The sequence below is a fragment of the Leptonotus elevatus genome, chromosome 4 (assembly GCF_054856555.1).
Source record: "Leptonotus elevatus isolate MCC_2025b chromosome 4, RoL_Lele_1.0, whole genome shotgun sequence".
Classification (NCBI taxonomy): domain Eukaryota; kingdom Metazoa; phylum Chordata; class Actinopteri; order Syngnathiformes; family Syngnathidae; genus Leptonotus; species Leptonotus elevatus.
Window position 1 is genome coordinate 20176248 of NC_141242.1, and position 18926 is coordinate 20195173.

An 18926-nucleotide genomic window follows, 5' to 3' on the forward strand; every position below is an offset into this window, starting at 1 on the left:
CGTCACGGACTGACCATAACGAACACCATGTTCAAGCACAAGGGTGTCCATATGTGCACTTGGCACCAGGACACCCTAGGCCGCAGTTCGATGATCGACTTTGTAGTCGTGTCATCGGATTTGCGGCCGTATGTGTTGGACACTCGGGTTAAGAGAGGGGCGGAGCTGTCAACTGATCACCACCTGGTGGTGTGTTTGCTCCGATGGCGGGGTAAGATGCTGGTCCGACCAGGCAGGCCCAAACGTATTGTGAGGGTCTGCTGGGAACGTCTGACAGAATCCCCTGTCAGAAAGAGTTTCAACGCCCACCTCCGGCAGAGCTTCTCCGTTGTCCCGGGGGAGGCGGGGGACGTTGAGTCCGAATGGACCATGTTCCGTGCTTCCATTGTTGAAGCGGCCGATCGGAGCTGTGGCCGTAAGGGGGTTGGTGCCTGTCGGGGCGGAAATCCTCGAACCCGCTGGTAAGGGATGCCGTCAAGCTGAAGAAGGAGTCCTATTGGGCCTTTTTGGCCTGTGGGACTCCGGAGGCTGCTGACAGGTACCGGCTGGCCAAGCGGAATGCGGCTTCGGTGGTCGCTGAGGCAAAAACTCGGACATGGGAGGAGTTCGGTGAGGCCATGGAGAACGACTTCCGGACGGCTTCGAGGAAATTCTGGTCCACCATCCGGCGTCTCAGGAGAGGAAAGCAGTGCGCCATTAACACTGTGTATAGTGGAGATGGGGTGCTGTTGACCTCGACTTGGGACGTCGTGAATCGGTGGGGAGAATACTTCGAAGACCTCCTCAATTCCACCAACACGCCTTCCTTTGAGGAAGCAGGGTCTGGGGACTCTGAGGTGGGCCCCCCTATCTCTGGGGTCGAAGTCACTGAAGTGGTTGGAAAGCTTCTCGGTGGCAGGGCCTCGGGGGTGGATGAGGTTCGCCCGGAGTTCCTAAAGGCTCTGGATGTAGTAGGGCTGTCGTGGTTGACACGTCTGTCTCTACAACATCGCGTGGACATCAGGGACAGTGCCTCTGGATTGGCAGACCGGGGTGGTGGTTCCTCTTTTTAAGAAGGGGGACCGGAGGGTGTGTTCCAACTTTAGAGGGATCACACTCCTCAGCCTCCCAGGTAAGGTCTATTCGGGGGTGCTGCAGAGGAGGATCCGTCGGGAAGTTGAATCTCGGATTCAGGAGGAGCAGTGTGGTTTTCGTCCCGGCCGTGGAACAGTGGACCAGCTCTACACCCTCAGCAGGATCCTTGAGGGTGCGTGGGAGTTCGCCCAACCAGTCCACATGTGCTTTGTGGACTTGGAGAAGGCGTTTGACCGTGTCCCTCGGGGAGTCCTGTGGGGGGTGCTTCGGGAGTATGGGGTACCGGGCCCCCTGATACGGGCTATTCTGTCCCTGTACGACCGATGTCAGAGTTTGGTCCGCATTGCCGGCAGTAAGTCGAATTCGTTTCCTGTGAGGGTCGGACTCCGCCAAGGTTGCCCTTTGTCACCGATTCCGTTCGTAATTTTTATGGACAGAATTTCTAGGCGCAGCCGGAGTGTCGAGGGGGTCCGGTTTGGTGGCCTCAACATTGCATCTCTGCTTTTTGCAGATGATGTGGTGCTGTTGGCTTCTTCAAGCCGTGATCTCCAGCTCTCGCTGGAGCGGTTTGCAGCCGAGTGTGAAGCGGTTGGGATGAGGATCAGCACCTCCAAATCCGAGACCATGGTCCTCAGTCGGAAAAGGGTGGAGTGCCCTCTGCGGGTCTTGGGATGAGGTCCTGCCCCAAGTGGAGGAGTTCAAGTATCTTGGGGTCTTGTTCACGATTGAGGGTAGGTTAGAGCGGGAGATCGACAGACGGATCGGTGCAGCGTCTGCAGTGATGCGGACGCTGTATCGGTCCGTTGTGGTGAAGAAGGAGCTGAGCCGAAAGGCAAAGCTCTCGATTTACCGGTCGATCTACGTTCCTGCCCTCACCTATGGTCACGAGCTGTGGGTCGTGACCGAAAGAACAAGATCCCGGATACAAGCGGCCGAAATGAGTTTCCTCCACAGGGTAGCCGGGCTCTCCCTTAGAGATAGGGTGAGAAGCTCGGTCATTCGGGAGAGACTCAGCGTCGAGCCGCTACTCCTCCACGTTGAGAGGAACCAGTTGAGGTGGCTGGGGCATCTGGTTCGGATGCCTCCTGGGCGCCTCCCTGGGGAGGTGTTCCGGGCATGTCCTACCGGCAGGAGGCCCCGGGGACGACCCAGGACACGCTGGAGAGACTACGTCTCAGGGCTGGCTTGGGAACGCCTTGGGATCCCATCGGAGGAGCTGGCTGAAGTGGCTAGGGAGAGGGAAGTCTGGGCTTCCCTGCTGCCCCCGCGACCCGACCCCGGATAAGCGGAATTGAAGACGGAACGGAACGGAGCTCTGCTCTCAGTACTGTGAAGAGAAAAAACCCCTCTTCACCTTAAATTCCCCACAGAGACATACTGAGTAAATTAAAGCAATTTTGTCCACTTCTAATTAGTAATATTATAAATCAAACATTTATAATTAATTAATTCATTTCACTCAACATACTTTCATTGTGCAACATGAGTCTATTTCCAGAAGATACACATAGTCTATTTTAGGTTAACTAACCAATAGTAGGCTATACAAATGTATGATATTTGTGGCGGCTGTGGATCAGGAGGCTTAGTGGGTCGACACTCGACAATAACCCAAGTGTGATCTGTTCGATTCCAGCTGTCTCCAAGTCATGTGTCGTTGTGTCTTTGGGCAAGACATTAAACACACATTGACTCCAATGCCGCACACACTGGATTACAGTGCGAATGTTTGGTGGTGGTTGGAGTGGCCGTAGTAGTGCATAAGTTAACAAAACAGTGCATGTATTTCATGTGCAGAGTTTTTTTCCCCATTGTACTGACAACCAGCACTGTGTACCACCCCACCCAATGACCAGTTCGGAAAATCATCCAACTCCCCATTGTCTTTGCCTGTAAAATGAATGAATAAATAAATACAACAATGATAATAATAATAATAATAATAATAATAATAGTTTTTACTTTTACTTTATTAGGCTACTATACCTCTGTATTTATAGTCTGTATTTTTATTTATAGTAGGCTACAGAGTGAGCACTTTGCCACAGGAAAGCTAGACCCCAGCCAATCAGTTCAACTACAAATATGAAAAACTAGATACGACACGCCCCCGTGAGTTGCGTGCTTACAGCGCTGCTAAAATCGGAGGGTCAAGACATCTAGCGCATTTAATCTGTGTACTGGTGTGGACGGCAAGAAAACCGAAAGACCAAGGATCATTGTGCAACGCCGTACAAATACAACGAGGGAGCTGGGAATAACCTTTAATAGGTCTAAATAAGTTTCTGCTCCCCCACCTTAAACATAAAGTTATGTGATGACGGTACACGCTTTGGCGTTGACAAAAAAGGCAACATCATGAAAATTGGTTGAGAAATAAGCAGGTAATGACTTCATTTAATGTTCATGCATTGCATTTGCGGGAACGTCGTCCTCCCCACATATGTCACGTAGTTTAGCCGCTGCTACAGCAGGCTGGCGTTATCTTGTTTGGGAATTTAAACAGCTTTACTTTTTTTCTCTCCTCAATAATTTTCGTCACTGGTAGATTAATTATTATGTTGGTCTTTGAAAACCGAAGCTTTGGAAGTAAAATGAAAAAAATGTTGCCTGTGTTACTGTTTTGTCAAATCTCGCCAGAGTCAAGTAAATATTACGAAGATAAATGGATTAACGAAGGAAACAATGACGAATATGCCATCAAGACGCGCAGCGTGTGGCTGAAAGGTATGAGGTGTGCTTGTTTTGATTACGTGTGCGTGACTGTCTTTGATTGAGTGCTTTTGCCAAGCATGCAGACCTTACAGCATACACACAACAACAAACGTGCTTCTGGATGTTTGACCCAATCGGGTCGGTAAAAAGCACCGACCACGCACAACATGTTTAGAAGTACCTTTCAAGGTGGATTTCTGTCTATATTATATAGCATCGGCAGCAAACCTCTTCAGATATGGGATATAAAGGTAGGCCAGTTGGTCATCTCGGTGGGCTGGGTTTAGTTGTTTATATTATTAAACTCCCTGCAGCACGTTTTATGACGCCTATGCAATATGTCATTATGGAACACTCACTGCCGAAGTTAACAATTACATGAACAAAACCCCGTTATTTATTGTCACAATTGGTCGATAAGGTCACAGGGGGCGGTCGGTAAACTGATATCATATTCACACATATACACTCTTATTAATAATATACAACGACCAAAACCAAAAAGCAGGACAGGGGTTAACATAAATTTGAATCGAAGCTAAAAATAAATAGATACATAAAAAAACATCTTGCATGTTGGTATATTGCAAGCGAGGGCTGTGCAATTAATTAAAATTCAATTACAGTAACTTATTACACTCCACATTTACAAAAGCAGCAAAATCGTAAAAAAATACCACTAATTTTTGAGTTGTTTAAATTTATACATTTGCATCTTTTTTATTTATTTAAAATAACGAGTTTAATACATTTTGTTTCATCCAAAAGGAACTTGCATAATTATAGTGTTTTAAAGAATTTTCTTTGTCTTAATATTTTGTCTTAATATTGTTACATTTAAAAAAAAATCTTGTTTTGTAACAAAAATAAATGATCGTCCTAATAGGGATTTCAAAATAATCGTGATTAATATTTTCTTAAATAATCGAGCAGCCCTATTGCAAGCAATAAATATAGACAGTGCATTTGTACTACAATAATACTACTGTACAATACAAAACGAGTGCAAAGTGGTATGTATGAGATTGTGTGTGTAGATAATGTGCAGCGAATACATTTATTAAGGATTTTCATAATTAATTTAGGATCAGGAAATCATCCATTCCTCTATGTATTTCTGTCATTTGTAATGCAGCTATATGAGTGTGATAATCATTAGCTTCAACATCTACCTTTATGTTAGTCGGGATTTATGAACATCTCTTGCTAAACAAAGAATTTAAAATATTGTTATTCCTCAAGCTAGTTGAGCATAACATTTTTGGGTGTTTCACAGGTGAAGAATGGTCATATCAAACGAGTTACAGACAATGACATCAACTCGCTCGTGTTGGAGGTGGAGGGTTCAAACGTTAGGTGAGTTTGATGTTTTAACTCAAACCTTCAGAAATAGTGCACCATTGCTCAACAGATGTCACCTTTGACATCCCTGTGCTTCTACAGTACCAACTACATCACGTGTCCCGCTGACCCCAGGCAGACACTTGGTATCAAAATGCCTTTTCTTGTGATGATCGTCAAGAAAACTAGGAAATATTTCAGCTTTGAAGTCCAGGCACAGAAACATGCACTTTACACACGTTGATTATATACAGTAATTACGGTATTGCTATTCATGGAGAGCCATAATCTCTTGATTTTCTCCCCTTTCCACTTCCAGGTGTTAGATGATCAGAATTTACGCCGGCGATTTCGTGCAAGTAATCACCACAGCAAGACGCAAGTGAATTCATTTATGTGCACTATGCCAATTAGTGTTGATGACCGCTGGAACCAGTTTCAGTTCAACTTGGCAGACATCACCAGGAGGGCTTATGGAACCAGTTATGTGGAGACACAGCGTGTGCAGGTATGTGTGTGTATAAACAGCAGAGGAAAGTGATCACTAAATGCTCCCAAAGAACCTATAGAAAGTAATACTTGTACACATAGAAATGACTGAACAATCAATTCAGGTAGGGTCCAACTGTTACCATCTTTCTAATATTTCAATTGTCGTGAAACAAAAATGACAGGAAAAATGTGAAGGTGATTCACATTTTTAAGCAACAAACCTTTTTTTTTTTACATTCTTGATTGCTTACCGTGTAAAAAGAAGTCAACCAATGTAAAACATAAAAACAACAAAATACAACACAAGTGCAGACACCATGTCTTAACTGCTTTGAGTGTGAGGTAGTCTATTCGTATCACACCCTCACACCTCTTCTTGAAGCTGGTTCTATATCATTGGTGGGCAAACTAGGTCCTCGAGGGCCGGAGTCCTGCAGGTTTTGGATGTTTCCCTGCTCCAGTGAAGCTGATTCCAATCAACAGGATCATTATCAGGCTTATGCAGAGCTTGCTGATGAGCTGATCATATATCAGCTGTGTTGAAGAAGGAAAACATCCAAAACCTGCAGGACTCCGGCCCTCGAGGATCGCGTTTGCCCACCCCTGTAATCTATATTCATGAAGGGACTGCGGCACACTGTGATTGAACACTCAAAAAGGTTTTACCACAAAATTTCACGAGGGGCCAGTTTTATGGCGATTAGAAATTTGAACGCAAGATGTGGCGACATCACAAATCAAATGTACAGAAGATTTCACACAAGCAAGCGAGACACAGCCGCATGCCACCAAGCAATACAAATACAGTATCTAAGGTAGCATTATATTGTGTTTTATAACAATACTAACGTAACCATATTTACAATTTCATATGGTGAAGGTTGTGCTAAAAAATATATGCAAGCAGTGTACATACTGCGCTGGTTACATTCAACTGAATGGGAACAAGCCCCGCCTTTCAATATGCTATATCCCCATTTTTTGGGGTCTTTATTTTCCATCATGTCCTCTTTCTGTAGCAACCTTTGTCCCTGGATCCCTCTCACCCGATTGAGTACAAAGCTCCCAGAGGAACCCAGGGCCACAAATTTACGTTTTTGAGGTGTATACATTAGTTCTCTATATTTGTTTTTTATTGGCCGATTAATTTGGATTAATGTACACATAGCCTGATGCTACATTACTTCTAGTCTTCTACATTGAAGTGCTGTACATGGTCACATGGGTTATGCGGCCAATTGGGTGCCTTTAGCAGCATAAATTACATTTTAAACAGAAGGGCTCATTATAATATACAGAGACAAGACCACAATGTCATCTGGCGGACTAGATATAATTAAAGGTGGGTCAATTATGGCCTGAGGGACGCTAGTTGCTGACCCCTGCAGTACAACATATTGCATGGGGAGCTTCAGAACCCACTACAGGTTCGCACAGTTCACATCATAGGTTACCTATAAGTGGTCAACTGCCATTTTTTCTTTACCAGATACAAATGCACGAAACGCCTCTTGCTGTTTAAATTCAACAAAGAAACTGAGTAATTATGCGAGAACATGATTAATTGCAGCATCCATTGGTCTGTTAGGTTTGTTTGTTTCCTCCCGCCATCGGCGCTTATTGGTTTCGTCCTGCCTAAACAACGCCTGATTGGTCTGTTTGGAAAAAGATCGGCTGCAAACGTATCAACGGGAGCGGTACAAGATGTATTCTCCGGAGTTTGTGAACTCACAAATACCGCGAGAATTAATCTTGCTGGCAAGGTTAGGCCACGCGTGTTCATTATAAATTCAAATGTAAATATAAATCAGTCAATATATTGTAGATACTCAAATGTCCACTTAAAATTTACAAAAATGGCACATACTGTAACAGTATTTAACAAGAATGGATATCATTTGAGGACACAGTTGAGGAAACCACTCCTCTATTTAAAAATAACAACATTGCTAAGGAGTGGCTGGATGTTACACAACACTACTAACAAACTATTGTGTGAACAGATGAAACCTAAGTTGAGTTGTTTCAACGTTTTTGTGCTTTCATAATATTTAGGTTAAACTCTAGGCTATTCGATGCCACCGTTTTATCCTAACACTTCTTCCTGAGCAATGTGAGCTAATTTACTTTCTTGATCACCTTTTGGGACAGTTGTTTAAAAGTGGAATTGTGATTTAGAACACATTAGGGTCCCCGGTGTTCAATTTCCCTCTTGCACTCCCTGCTCATGAGGAAGGTATCTGAATCACTCAATAGCTCTGCATGCAATGTGATGGGTCAAAATGAGAAATTCACTTTAATGTATGGTTGCAGGGAACACATGATAGTAGTGAACCTGTACAACCCATCTAAAAAAACAAACTCATTGTCTGTTTTATCTCAATCTGGTTTTCTTTCAGATTCATGCTAATTGTCGCATTAGGAGGGTATATTTCACCGATAAACAATACACGGAGGATGAGCTCCCACCCGAGTTTAAACTGGTTATTCCTGTCAAGAAACAGGAGGGAAGGTGGGTAAGAAAAGAAAAGGAAATTTGGATAATTACATGTTTTTAACCTTTTGTTTTTTTCTTGCAGCAAAAAGGGAGGTCCTCGACCTGCTGCACCCCGACCGACCTGAAGCAAGTTTGAGCAAAACAATTTTTTGTGTAGCCGTTAGGTTAACTTTAAAAATCTGTTATATTCACAGTTGAAAATATAAGATGTTTCTTATTTAGTTGTATCATTTATTGGATTTATGTTTTAAAACAAATCACTCCTCTGTGTACTCTAGGATGTATTTACATTATGAATCAATGTAATACACATTCATTCTAAAACTAGAAATGTGTGAATGTCTACTTTTTTGGTGAATGATGTACTAAAATGAAGTTCTCACCCAACAAAGGTCATCATGTTCCATGACCAGGATTACTGACTTAAACATTAACATCAAAGATATTTTCATAAACCCAAATGCAAATCCCAGTTCCATCACTTTGGTAGAGGTTAATCTTAATTTCAGGAAAGGTGAAAAAGCCAAAGTATGGAGAAAGAAATGATCTGCTTATCATCCAAAACACACAACGCTCATCTGTCAAGCATGGTGGAGGTAATGTCATGGCTCGGGCTTGCATGGCTGCTTCTGGAAGGGGCTCACTAATCTTTATTAATGATGTAACTCATGATGGTATCAGCAGAAGGAATTCTAAAGTCTACAAAACCATTTTGTCTGGAAATTTATAGGAAAATGCATCCTTACAAATCAGGAGAAGCTTTGTCATGCAACAAGAGTCTGAGACAATGACCCAAAACACAACAGAGGACTTCATCAGGCAGAAAAAGTGTCAAGTCTTTTCACCGGAGCATTCCGGCAGCTATGCTGTACTGGAGAAGTCAATCACTGGACCTATAACTTAATACACTCATATGTACAGTATGAAACTGTAGATTTGCATACAGTATCCAGCCAAATTTTCTTGGCCCTCTTCCCTATACCGTGCAGGAAATAAGAATGTTGTCAACATTAGGACCACTGTTGTCATTTTTTGCTAGTCTATATTTTTGAAAAAATTGTTGCTAGAGGGGTAGGAAAAGTCACTATATATAGCAAAAACGTTAAATTGGCAACACTGCAACAAGTCATAGCTCTTGCTCGCTACCTCGCTTTTTAATAGCGTCCACACTCGTGCACATTAAATAAAAGCACAATTTTCAAAGTAAAAGCACAGCTTATTTTGTGTTTTGATTTGACTTCCTGGTTACTATGAGGGTCGGCCAGAGACTTCAGACGGGCCAAATGTGGTACTTTGCCTAGGTCTGAAATAGAGCCTGCATTTTACCCACTGACTTGGACTGTCAAAAGGACCCTTGCGGCTGAAGCCAGAGGGCAGCCATCATACATTGTCACTTTTAAATTATATATTTTTCCCCCGATGAAAACACTTACCAGTGCATGTTTTACACTAGGATCGCTGTCTGAACTAATGAGAACCTCACAAAGCGGACTTCGCGGTTTGCATTGACCATTATCTCAATATTGTGAATTGCGACTCACAGAGGTTAGGTTTACATTTTTATTCCTGTTAGGCTTTATTTTCACTTGATTGTTGATGGCTCTGACAACATTATGCAGACAAATCTTAAGTAGTACCCGTAGATATACCTTATAAGAGAAAAATAAGGCTTTTTTCGTAGCAATAAAATGTACATGTAGCACTTCTCCCAGGCATATTAGTACACCTCTCTGCCGTAGAGACAGAACATAACGTGAAAACGCAGTGGAGAAATCAATGCTTTCAAGTTTGGCCTTGGTGAATGGCAACGTAAGATGGCCGCCGGTGGCTTCACTTCTCAACAGCGAGCAAAGACACTCCAGTCATAATTCGTGCCTTACCTCCTGATGAGGAAACAAGAGAAAAACCCAATATGTATGTCAAAAGATGATCACTTATGGCTTATACTGTACACCAAACAGCTTATTCATGAAATAAAGCTTAACATTGATATTTCCACTTGTATTTAATTCGCCCATATTGTTTTGAACAAAGTTATGATATGAGCAGATTGTTTATTTTATTAATCATACTTGACACGTTAAGTGAGCACCTGTTCGGTAGAAATCTGTTAAGATTGCTTATTTTATTAATCATACTTGACACGTTAAGTGAGCACCTTTTCGGTAGAAATCTATGAAACTTTAAATAATTTTTACGGCCAGTGGCCAGGCAAGAGTGCTCTAACAGAGCCTGTACGGTCCCTGAATGCAACACGCGTGTTTGGCACCAGTGAGCAGGCGCGCTACGCCACTGGCTCATCTCTCGCGAGGAACGACGCCGTTATCGGAACCTCGACAAACAACACGAGAATTCATCATTCACACGGTAATATAAGCCGATCCAGGACGGCGAACACCTTGTTTGCCAGTAGTGAGGAAATTAATCCGTTTAAAACAATATTTCATCGTTATTTCCTCGCACAGGTTTTTACAATCGTACAATGTTTTTGTGGCCTTTAGGCCCAACTAGCATGCTAACCACCAGGCTAGCTTATTGGACCATTTGCATCAGCTTTAACATTAGCACACGACTTTGGGCCAGCTAACGTGTGCTAACGTTTTCGTATAAGCCATCAATATAGACCGAACGGTTTTATGCCAAATAGATTCAGCGTAAAATGGCTTACGGACTCTCTTCTAATTTATTTAAATGTCAAGATGAGGCGATTCGTTCCTATCTAGCTGGTCATTTACAAAAAGTACACATCTTGGTTTTGATCATAAGACCATAATATCCATCCATCTACCCATGCATTATCTGATAGCATCCTTAAAATGCGTAAAAATGTGTCCTTAGTAATATTTCGCGTCTACCAAGAGTCCGTGCAATGAAAGCGCAAACAAGCTAATGTCGTAATTGGCTCAAGAGCGTAAAAAAAGATGCTTTTACCTAATTTGGCCGATTTTTTGAATGAATATGAAATTCGAATTTAATCCAGAGGAGATAATGGTACACAGTTTAGATCAAATAAACGCGATTGTTTTCCTCACCTACTGTAAATGTATCATTTATGTATCCCTTGTTCGGGGTTGCCCATGTTGACGGTCAACATTAGTGCATATTGTGTACTAATTAAACACGTTAGTGACGATGCAGTAGTGCATTATATTTTTAAATGATGTAAATGTTACCACAGGGATGCAATTTTTCATGTTGTATGCAGTCGTATTTAAAAAATAAATAAATATATATATATATTATTTTAAATCCTTTTATACAGTACTTTTCCCCTTAGTTTGTTATACGAGGTGTCATAGAAGATTGATTTCAAACTCACATTTTGTAGGGGGGGGGGGGGTCATATTATTATTATTATGAATTTGAAATATATCTTTTGTGACAAAAGTCAGGTCTCATGGAAGTTTTCTGTTACAACTCTTATTCATTATAATCTCTCACATATGCTGTCTGTTGCACACCACGGAGAGAACCAGATCACGCACACACGCAGGCATGCAAGGAGCGATGTTGCACAAAAGGGAGATGCAAAAAAGTTAGTGGGGTCAGGTTAGTGGTTTCTCAAGGGCACCTCAACATCAGCATCTCCAACAACTAGTTTCTATTTACATGTGTCCACTGTGGGACTGGAACTAAGTCCTTCCAGATGAGCTACTATATTTATCATCATATACGTTATAATAAAAGTATAATTTTTACACTGCGTTTCAAAGATGCATTTATACCCCTCTGTGGCAAGGGGGCCACAGCAATGGCACTATAACATAAAAATACATTGAAATGTTAAAAAAGTTCACTGTATTCAAAAATCTTTGGAAATACACAAATTAATCATGGAGGAAGTCTACTGTAATTGTCAGTGCTCCATTTTCTGCAGCTTTTCTCATTCGGTTCAAATTTGAGTGGGCAGGAGATTTTTCATCTGATTTAGATTTTTGAAATTGAAGGACACACTATATTGGCCACCAGTCAATTGCGGGGTATGTACAGACAAACACCATTCATAATCATTTACACCTGTAGGCATCAATTAACCTAACATGCATGTTTCTGGAACATGACTGGGTACCTGGTGTGACTTGAAAAAGCCAGGCAAGAAGCCCTTACTGCATTTAATTTAGCAAAGTAGGCCTACAAATTACTCAAATTAAGAGGTTTTTAAAATATATATTTTTTAACAAGTGCAAATATGAGATACTATCCCTGCACGGTGGTAGTGAACTCAATTCAGGTCACTTGACAATAAGTAGTACATTAGCAAATAGTGATGGATTAATCAAGAACTAGGCCACAATCCATTTTATGCAACTTGAAGTTGTTTGTCAAATGAAACAAAGAGAATAAAAAATGTATTTAAACCAGCCAAACAGCTAATTGAAGAAGGTTCCCGTTATGCTAGCATAACATAATGCCAGCATATGATTGGCTCAAATTGAGGCAGAGGTGGTATCACTCTTACTATGATGGGTGACGACTGATACCAGGTATCATATCGGTGCCAATTAGAAATGAGAAATCATATGAATACAAAGTTGCCATTAATTTGTGCTATTTTTTTAATTACAATCATTAAAAATATCCACTAGTACATATTAAATTGTACATATAGTTCAGCATTGTTGTAAAACACTATTATGTTTATTTATATACTGTGTTTTTATGATGTTGGCGATGGATGGAGCGCGCCACCTCTGCCTCACAACAAGGAAATGGGCGTGTGCAATGATTGCTCCATGATCTTCTTCTTCGGTACATTAAAGTTTACAAAAAGAAAAAAAGAAAGCTGTTTCTTTTTCGGCTGTTGCTTCAGGTCTTTCCGGTGCACTGCTGTTGGTATATCGCCTCCATGGGTGGCGCAACACTGCAACTGCAGTTGAAATGCGTTCCTGCCGAGCTTAGTTAACACAGCTGGAGCGCTGTGTTGAGCAATATCAGTGGCTCAGGCTGGAGGTGGCCACCTCTGAATTTTGTTCACAGGAAAACCCCTGCCAATTGTTAATTGTGCCTTTAGAACCATATCAAGTTTGTAAACAATAGCTACTGTAAATAGTGGACAGCTAATATAGCAATACTCACAGAGATGTATTCTTTATCCTCTGAAAAATGACTATAGGTGATGTTGCAGCGTCACAGTAGATGTGAAACTTATGTTTCTTTTCTGTTTACATAGTTGTATTATAATGCCCTCTAGTGGCCGTGGTGAGCAGACTAGAAGGAGCAGCACAATGAATAGATTTGCAGCATTATGCTAAATCATGATGTAGAAATGTTTTAATTCTTTATATTTTACTTAGTTATATTATTGCTCTGACTTGTCTTATCTGCGAAAATATTGCAGATTTATTTCCTTGAATTCTCATCCGCTTCTATGGAAACTTTCAAATATCCAATTTGATTCTTCAAATTTAGCTACCACAATCTTTAAATTCATGAACATACTGTAGGGGTGTGAATTGCCTAGTACCTGGCGATTCGATCCATATCACGACACATAGGTCACGATTTAATTCGATACGATTAATCGTGATATGGATCTATAAGTTGATTATTGTGATTTTTTTTTTAACTCAAATTTAGAAAATACTAATCAGTAAACTTTTTTCTGAAAATGTATTTATTCATCTGAAACTTCAGTCTTATAACTGTGAGCCCACTGTATTTAACAAACAATCAGTTTCTTGTTTAAACAGCATTGATATAAAAATATTAAGGCTTAATGTTCCATTAATATAACATTCTTCCATGCTTAATGTGTGAACCCTAATCCTAAGTAAGACGTATTGTTGAATATTTCTATAAAAAAATGGATGTTTAAACATCGATTCGGCCGCATATCGAATCGATTCGAGAATTACGTGCTGTAATATGGCGATATATTGTCGAATCGATTTTTTTTTTAACACCCCTAATACTGTATGTCATTTTGAATTTGTATTGGTCACATTTTCCTCAATGTGCTCCTATTATATAAGTGTGGTAAAGGGTGATGTTGAGAAGGTCTCTGTTAAAAATCTTATTTCATCTTATTCTAGCGCTGAGCTATGTCTGAAGAGGAATTGGAAGAAATTGTACGAATAACAGTGGAGGATTTTAACTCAGATGGCCGACCAGGTATTGAGAGCGATATGAAAAGATATTAACATTCTTTTGAACTGTGCTTGTTAGTCCAATTGTGTCTTTTTGCATCATAGCAAACATGCTGGACAATCAGGGACAACATGAGGCAAGTCCTCAGAAGAAGAAGAGAAAATTCTGCAGCAGCCAAGAGAACAGCAGCAACAACCAGGACATAGGCTATCTTAAGGTATTTTCAGCTTTTCTACTATGGACACAGTTCAAAGCCTTTTTTTCTCCTTTTACTACGTAGTTTATTGTTTTTACATTTGGGAACCGTTTGTGTCGGAACCACCTTCTCAGAACCTGATGGTCTCATTCACTGCATCAGTCAGCCAACGATTGGAAGGCATCGAATCCAAGCTGCATGCTCTGGACGCCACATGTAAGGCTCTAGCACAAAAGCTGGATAGCATGGTGCCTTGTGCCAAGAATTCTATCCAAGTTCCTATGGTTGCTGGGTCACCCCAGGGTGCCACTCAAACTTGGAACAAAGTGCGATGGTAAGCATCTAGGTTTTGCAGAAATGGAGATTTCCAATGTATCAACTTAACACTTGTTTTTTTCACTACACCCCCCCCCCCCCCCCCGTAGTGTTGTTCCACAAACAAATGTGATTGTGAGCAGTGAATCCATGAAGCAGGAAGATCCCTCGCTAGAAAACCTGCTCAGCAAGTGAGTTGCTTGTAGTGTTATACTACATTAGAAGAAGTGGCCAGGAAGTAGCATCTTTTTTCATGAATAACACACACTCGAGTATTATACGCACCCTGAAAAGAGCCCTTCAAAATCTGTTTTCACTCCCCCAATTTGCTGGTTGTTACCTACTCTGTAGGGATGGGAAAAAATAGTAAAAGTGAGTTGGCTACAAAAACAGGTCCTAACAGAATCTCTGCCCTGAAGATACACAGCACGGGCACACATTTTTTAGCCATCTTCTTCTCAGACATTTTCAGTTTAAGACTTCCAACTAATGTTTCACAGTCTATTAGCGTCCTCTACTGGTAGAAAGTTGATATAAGTATTTTATATACCACCAAGCAAGCGTGTGTACTCATCTGCAACAATAGACAAGACTGTATCCACAACTGGCTCATTGTAAACACACATTGTACCTTGCTGTTACTCTGACCTTGGTTGCCAACTTGCCATATTGTTCTGCTTTTGTCTGTCGACCCAGCACTGTAGTTTAGGCCATCAGTGGGAGCTCAGTAAAATGCATACTTATTTACACCCATGTGTGAATTTATTTTCATGAGGTTTTCAAAAACAAACAAACTGTGAGAATAAAGTTTATAAAAAGAAAAGTGGATTACAGTAGGCTTTGTTTGTAAATTTATATTGTATTATTTATTTATTTTTAAGTATATTTATATTTTGTTTATTTGTTAGTATATTTATATTGTATGTATTTATGTGTTAGTATATTTATATTTTATTATCTATTTATTTGTTAGTATATTTATATTTTATATTTATGTGTGTCCGACCTGCCTCACTGAAAATGCGTTGTCTCTTTGTAGCACGGTGGCCAAGAAGCGTCAAAACACAATCCTGGTAAAGGTGCCAGGCCCCGAGGAGAGTCAGGAGGAAGTAGATAGCGGCTCTGAGGCTAGCGACTCAGTTTCCAATGGTGGCCAACCCAACAATGCGCAAAACGGACAAAATGTCACACTCATCACACTCAACTCAGAGGGTAAGACATCACATGTTCACCATGGACACATAGTACATGTAAAGACTGCATTAGGTAGGGGTGTGAATTGCCCAGTACCTGGCGATTCGATTCGTATCACGATTCATAGGTCACGATTCGATTCGATACCGATTAATCCCGATGCGAATCTATAAATTGATTATTTAATTATTATTTTTTTTACTCAAATTTATAAAATACTAATCAGTAAACTTGTACATGTACACTGTAAGATTTGTATGAAAATGTATTTATTTATCTGAAAATTCAGGCTTATAACTGAGCCAATGCATTTAACAAACAGGTTGCAGTCTGTTTCATGTTTAAACAGCACTGAAATAATATATTAAGGCTTAATGTTCCATTAATATAACATTCCATGCTTAATGTGTGAATCCTAATCCTAAATAAGACGTTTTGTAGAATATTCCCATAAAAAATTGATGGTTAAAAATCGATTCGGCTGCATATCGAATCAATTTGAGAATTGCGCGCTGTAATATTGCCGAATCGATTTTTTCTAACACCCCTAATATTAGGCAGTATGATCATTTCCAAGTAGTCATTAATAAAATTTGTGTGATACTGTGATATTAAAATTGTGCTGGATTCAGTCATCACAAATCAACATTAGAGCAGCTTTTACCGTTATTATATTACTTATAGTTACAGATGGTTGGCTAAAGATACAACTTACAAATCATCTTACGTAGTGATACATTTCAATACAGTGTGTACTTGTAATGCTATCTGTGTCAACTCTTATTAAAATCACCATAATGTAAAAATAGCAAACTAGAAGAAGGTCAGATGAATTATAGAATAAAGATCCTCTGTGTTTTATTGAAGTTTGAGTTACCTTTGCCAAAGGCATTAACCAAAGGTAGCTCTATCCCATGACAGACTTTGGCCTTTTGGGTTGTTGGTCACAGCCAGGATGATCCTTTTCATTTCGTTTTGGACTACATTGCTTCAGTTTCTTCCCAAAAAAGACCTGAATTATGGATTTGTTTAACGACAAAACAAGTTTCCACTGCGAGTTGACCAGATGTCTCCGAGGCTGGGAAGTAGTCGGCAGGATGTCTGGACTCGGTCGTGTTTTACCTGGCATTTGTGGCTGTTACTACTTATTCTAGTTATAGTCAACGTTTTGCCAAAGTAATCCTGAGCCCATGTGGTTATATCAGCTTGGGATGAATGATGGCTTTTGATGCAGCGCCATCTTAGAGATTGGCCATCGCAGATGTTGGTTTCCAGATTGGGTCCTCGCTCTTTACAGCCTGAAACTCCTCCACATTCCTTTGACGTTGTTAATCACTAGAGGAGGAAATATACAAATTTGTTCCTGTCTCACTGTGACGAACACTAAATGTTTTCAAGAAGTTCTCAACTTAAGGATGTTTTTACTTGTGTACAATTAAGACAATTCATTATAAATTTGTTGCCATGGCTCTTTATTATTAATTTTGTATTAAAGGGAAGTATCATGTTAAAACTGACCTTCTTAGTTAGAATACACGCACTGGCTTTCAGTCTTTCAAACTGTACTTTTGTGTTTTTGCTGTGAGTTTCATACTTTCAACACTCATACTGAAATTGCACTTCTGCTTTTTGCCACATGAGAGTGCTGTTGTATTACTCGAGACATACCACATCCTCTTACCCGTGAGGTATCAGTTAAGCAGTTTTTCATGAATACAGTGGGATTGATTACAGTTTTCTGCAATGATTGATGTTGTTGCTAAGGACAGCTATATGTGTGTGGTTTCAATGCATTTTTGTTTGTGTTTTTCCAGAAGACTACCCAGGGGGCACATGGTTAGGCGATGACAACAACCCCGAGATGCGTGTTCGTTGTCCAGTCTCGCCAGCCGATATGCTCCATATCTCGTCCAACTGCCGCACAGCAGAAAAAATGGCTCTCACGCTGTTGGACTACCTTTTCCATCGGGAGGTCCAGGCCATGTCCAACCTCTCTGGACAGGGCAAACACGGCAAGAAGCAGCTGGACCCGCTCATGATTTATGGCATTCGCTGTGAGTCCCGCCACTTGCTTGATTTTGTTCATTTTTGGAAAATGGCCCGGTGCTACTATTCAATGACTTCACAGTGACCCATGAGTCAGTGCAGTGTTTTTCCGTACCACCATTGTATGATTGGTGTAGATCTTAATGTATATCAAAGTAATGCATATAAACCTTCACTCAGCCAAGGATTAAAGCCTTACCCCCTTGAATCAGTAAATGAACTCTGAGAACTTGCTATATTTCACCTTCCTGACATTACAAAGCAGCATTGAATTTGAACACAGAAATAGGCTGCAGTCTCTATTCCCATGGTGAGTTACAACAACATGCATTCATCATTGCACACAAGCGTTAATGTGCAACACATTTTATAACATACCAGACTCTAAATGACAAGCACATGTCTGGAAGAATAATCCGAAAAGAGTCACGTTCAAGTCTGTGAGCGCTTTGATTCGTGTTTGAATCCTGTGGCTACATACTGAATTTTGCACATGCATATGGAGTGTATATCAGATTAGGGCGAGGGTACAACGGTATGCTGGAACTAGGACATAGCCAGTTGATTGACTCACTTGGCCGTCCTAAAAAATAAAAGGAAAAGGAATGAAAGAGCACTGGTGGAGGAGCGCCTGCCTGAACTTGTCCCAACGGGTGTGAAAGGGCTCCCCCCTATGACATTTCTGCAGATAACCTTCAGTTTCACTGCGGTCTACATTCATGTAGATTTGAGATGTAAATCCTACAAACAGCTCATTCGGGCAGCCACTAATAGCTGCAGTTTCATCTAAACTTGTTTTCCAGGGGGAACAATGTTTGATAGGACTGCAGGAACACTTGAAGGCGAAGGAAAAAGTTATTAATTCCTTCTGTTTTATTTCATTTAACAGTAACACTTTGGGGAAGCTTTAAGAGTTTGTCTATTCTAATGCCCTTTATTTGTACCAGGATAAAGTACTTTTTATGCATT

At 40.8% G+C, this 18926-nt stretch overlaps 2 protein-coding genes across 2 annotated transcripts in view; both read left to right on the forward strand.

The window, feature by feature from the left end:
- Positions 1-3814: 3814 nt before the first annotated feature.
- On the forward strand, positions 3815-8425 carry LOC147175958 (cilia- and flagella-associated protein 20-like). Its single transcript, XM_086073984.1, has 6 exons — positions 3815-4040; positions 5066-5145; positions 5233-5344; positions 5450-5638; positions 8022-8134; positions 8202-8425. The coding sequence occupies exons 1-6, from the start codon at positions 3957-3959 to the stop codon at positions 8242-8244; spliced, it is 621 nt and encodes a 206-aa protein (XP_085930110.1). The 5' UTR covers positions 3815-3956; the 3' UTR covers positions 8245-8425.
- Positions 8426-10389: 1964 nt separating this feature from the next.
- The window catches only part of banp (BTG3 associated nuclear protein), a 41171-nt gene continuing 32634 nt past the window's right edge, over positions 10390-18926 (forward strand). Inside the window, exons 1-7 of the mRNA XM_086074834.1 lie at positions 10390-10486; positions 14152-14230; positions 14311-14423; positions 14537-14736; positions 14828-14908; positions 15757-15929; positions 17726-17965. Of these exons, the coding sequence (XP_085930960.1) occupies positions 14161-14230; positions 14311-14423; positions 14537-14736; positions 14828-14908; positions 15757-15929; positions 17726-17965 (877 nt within the window). The 5' untranslated portion in view covers positions 10390-10486; positions 14152-14160. The remainder of the gene's footprint in view (positions 10487-14151; positions 14231-14310; positions 14424-14536; positions 14737-14827; positions 14909-15756; positions 15930-17725; positions 17966-18926) is intronic.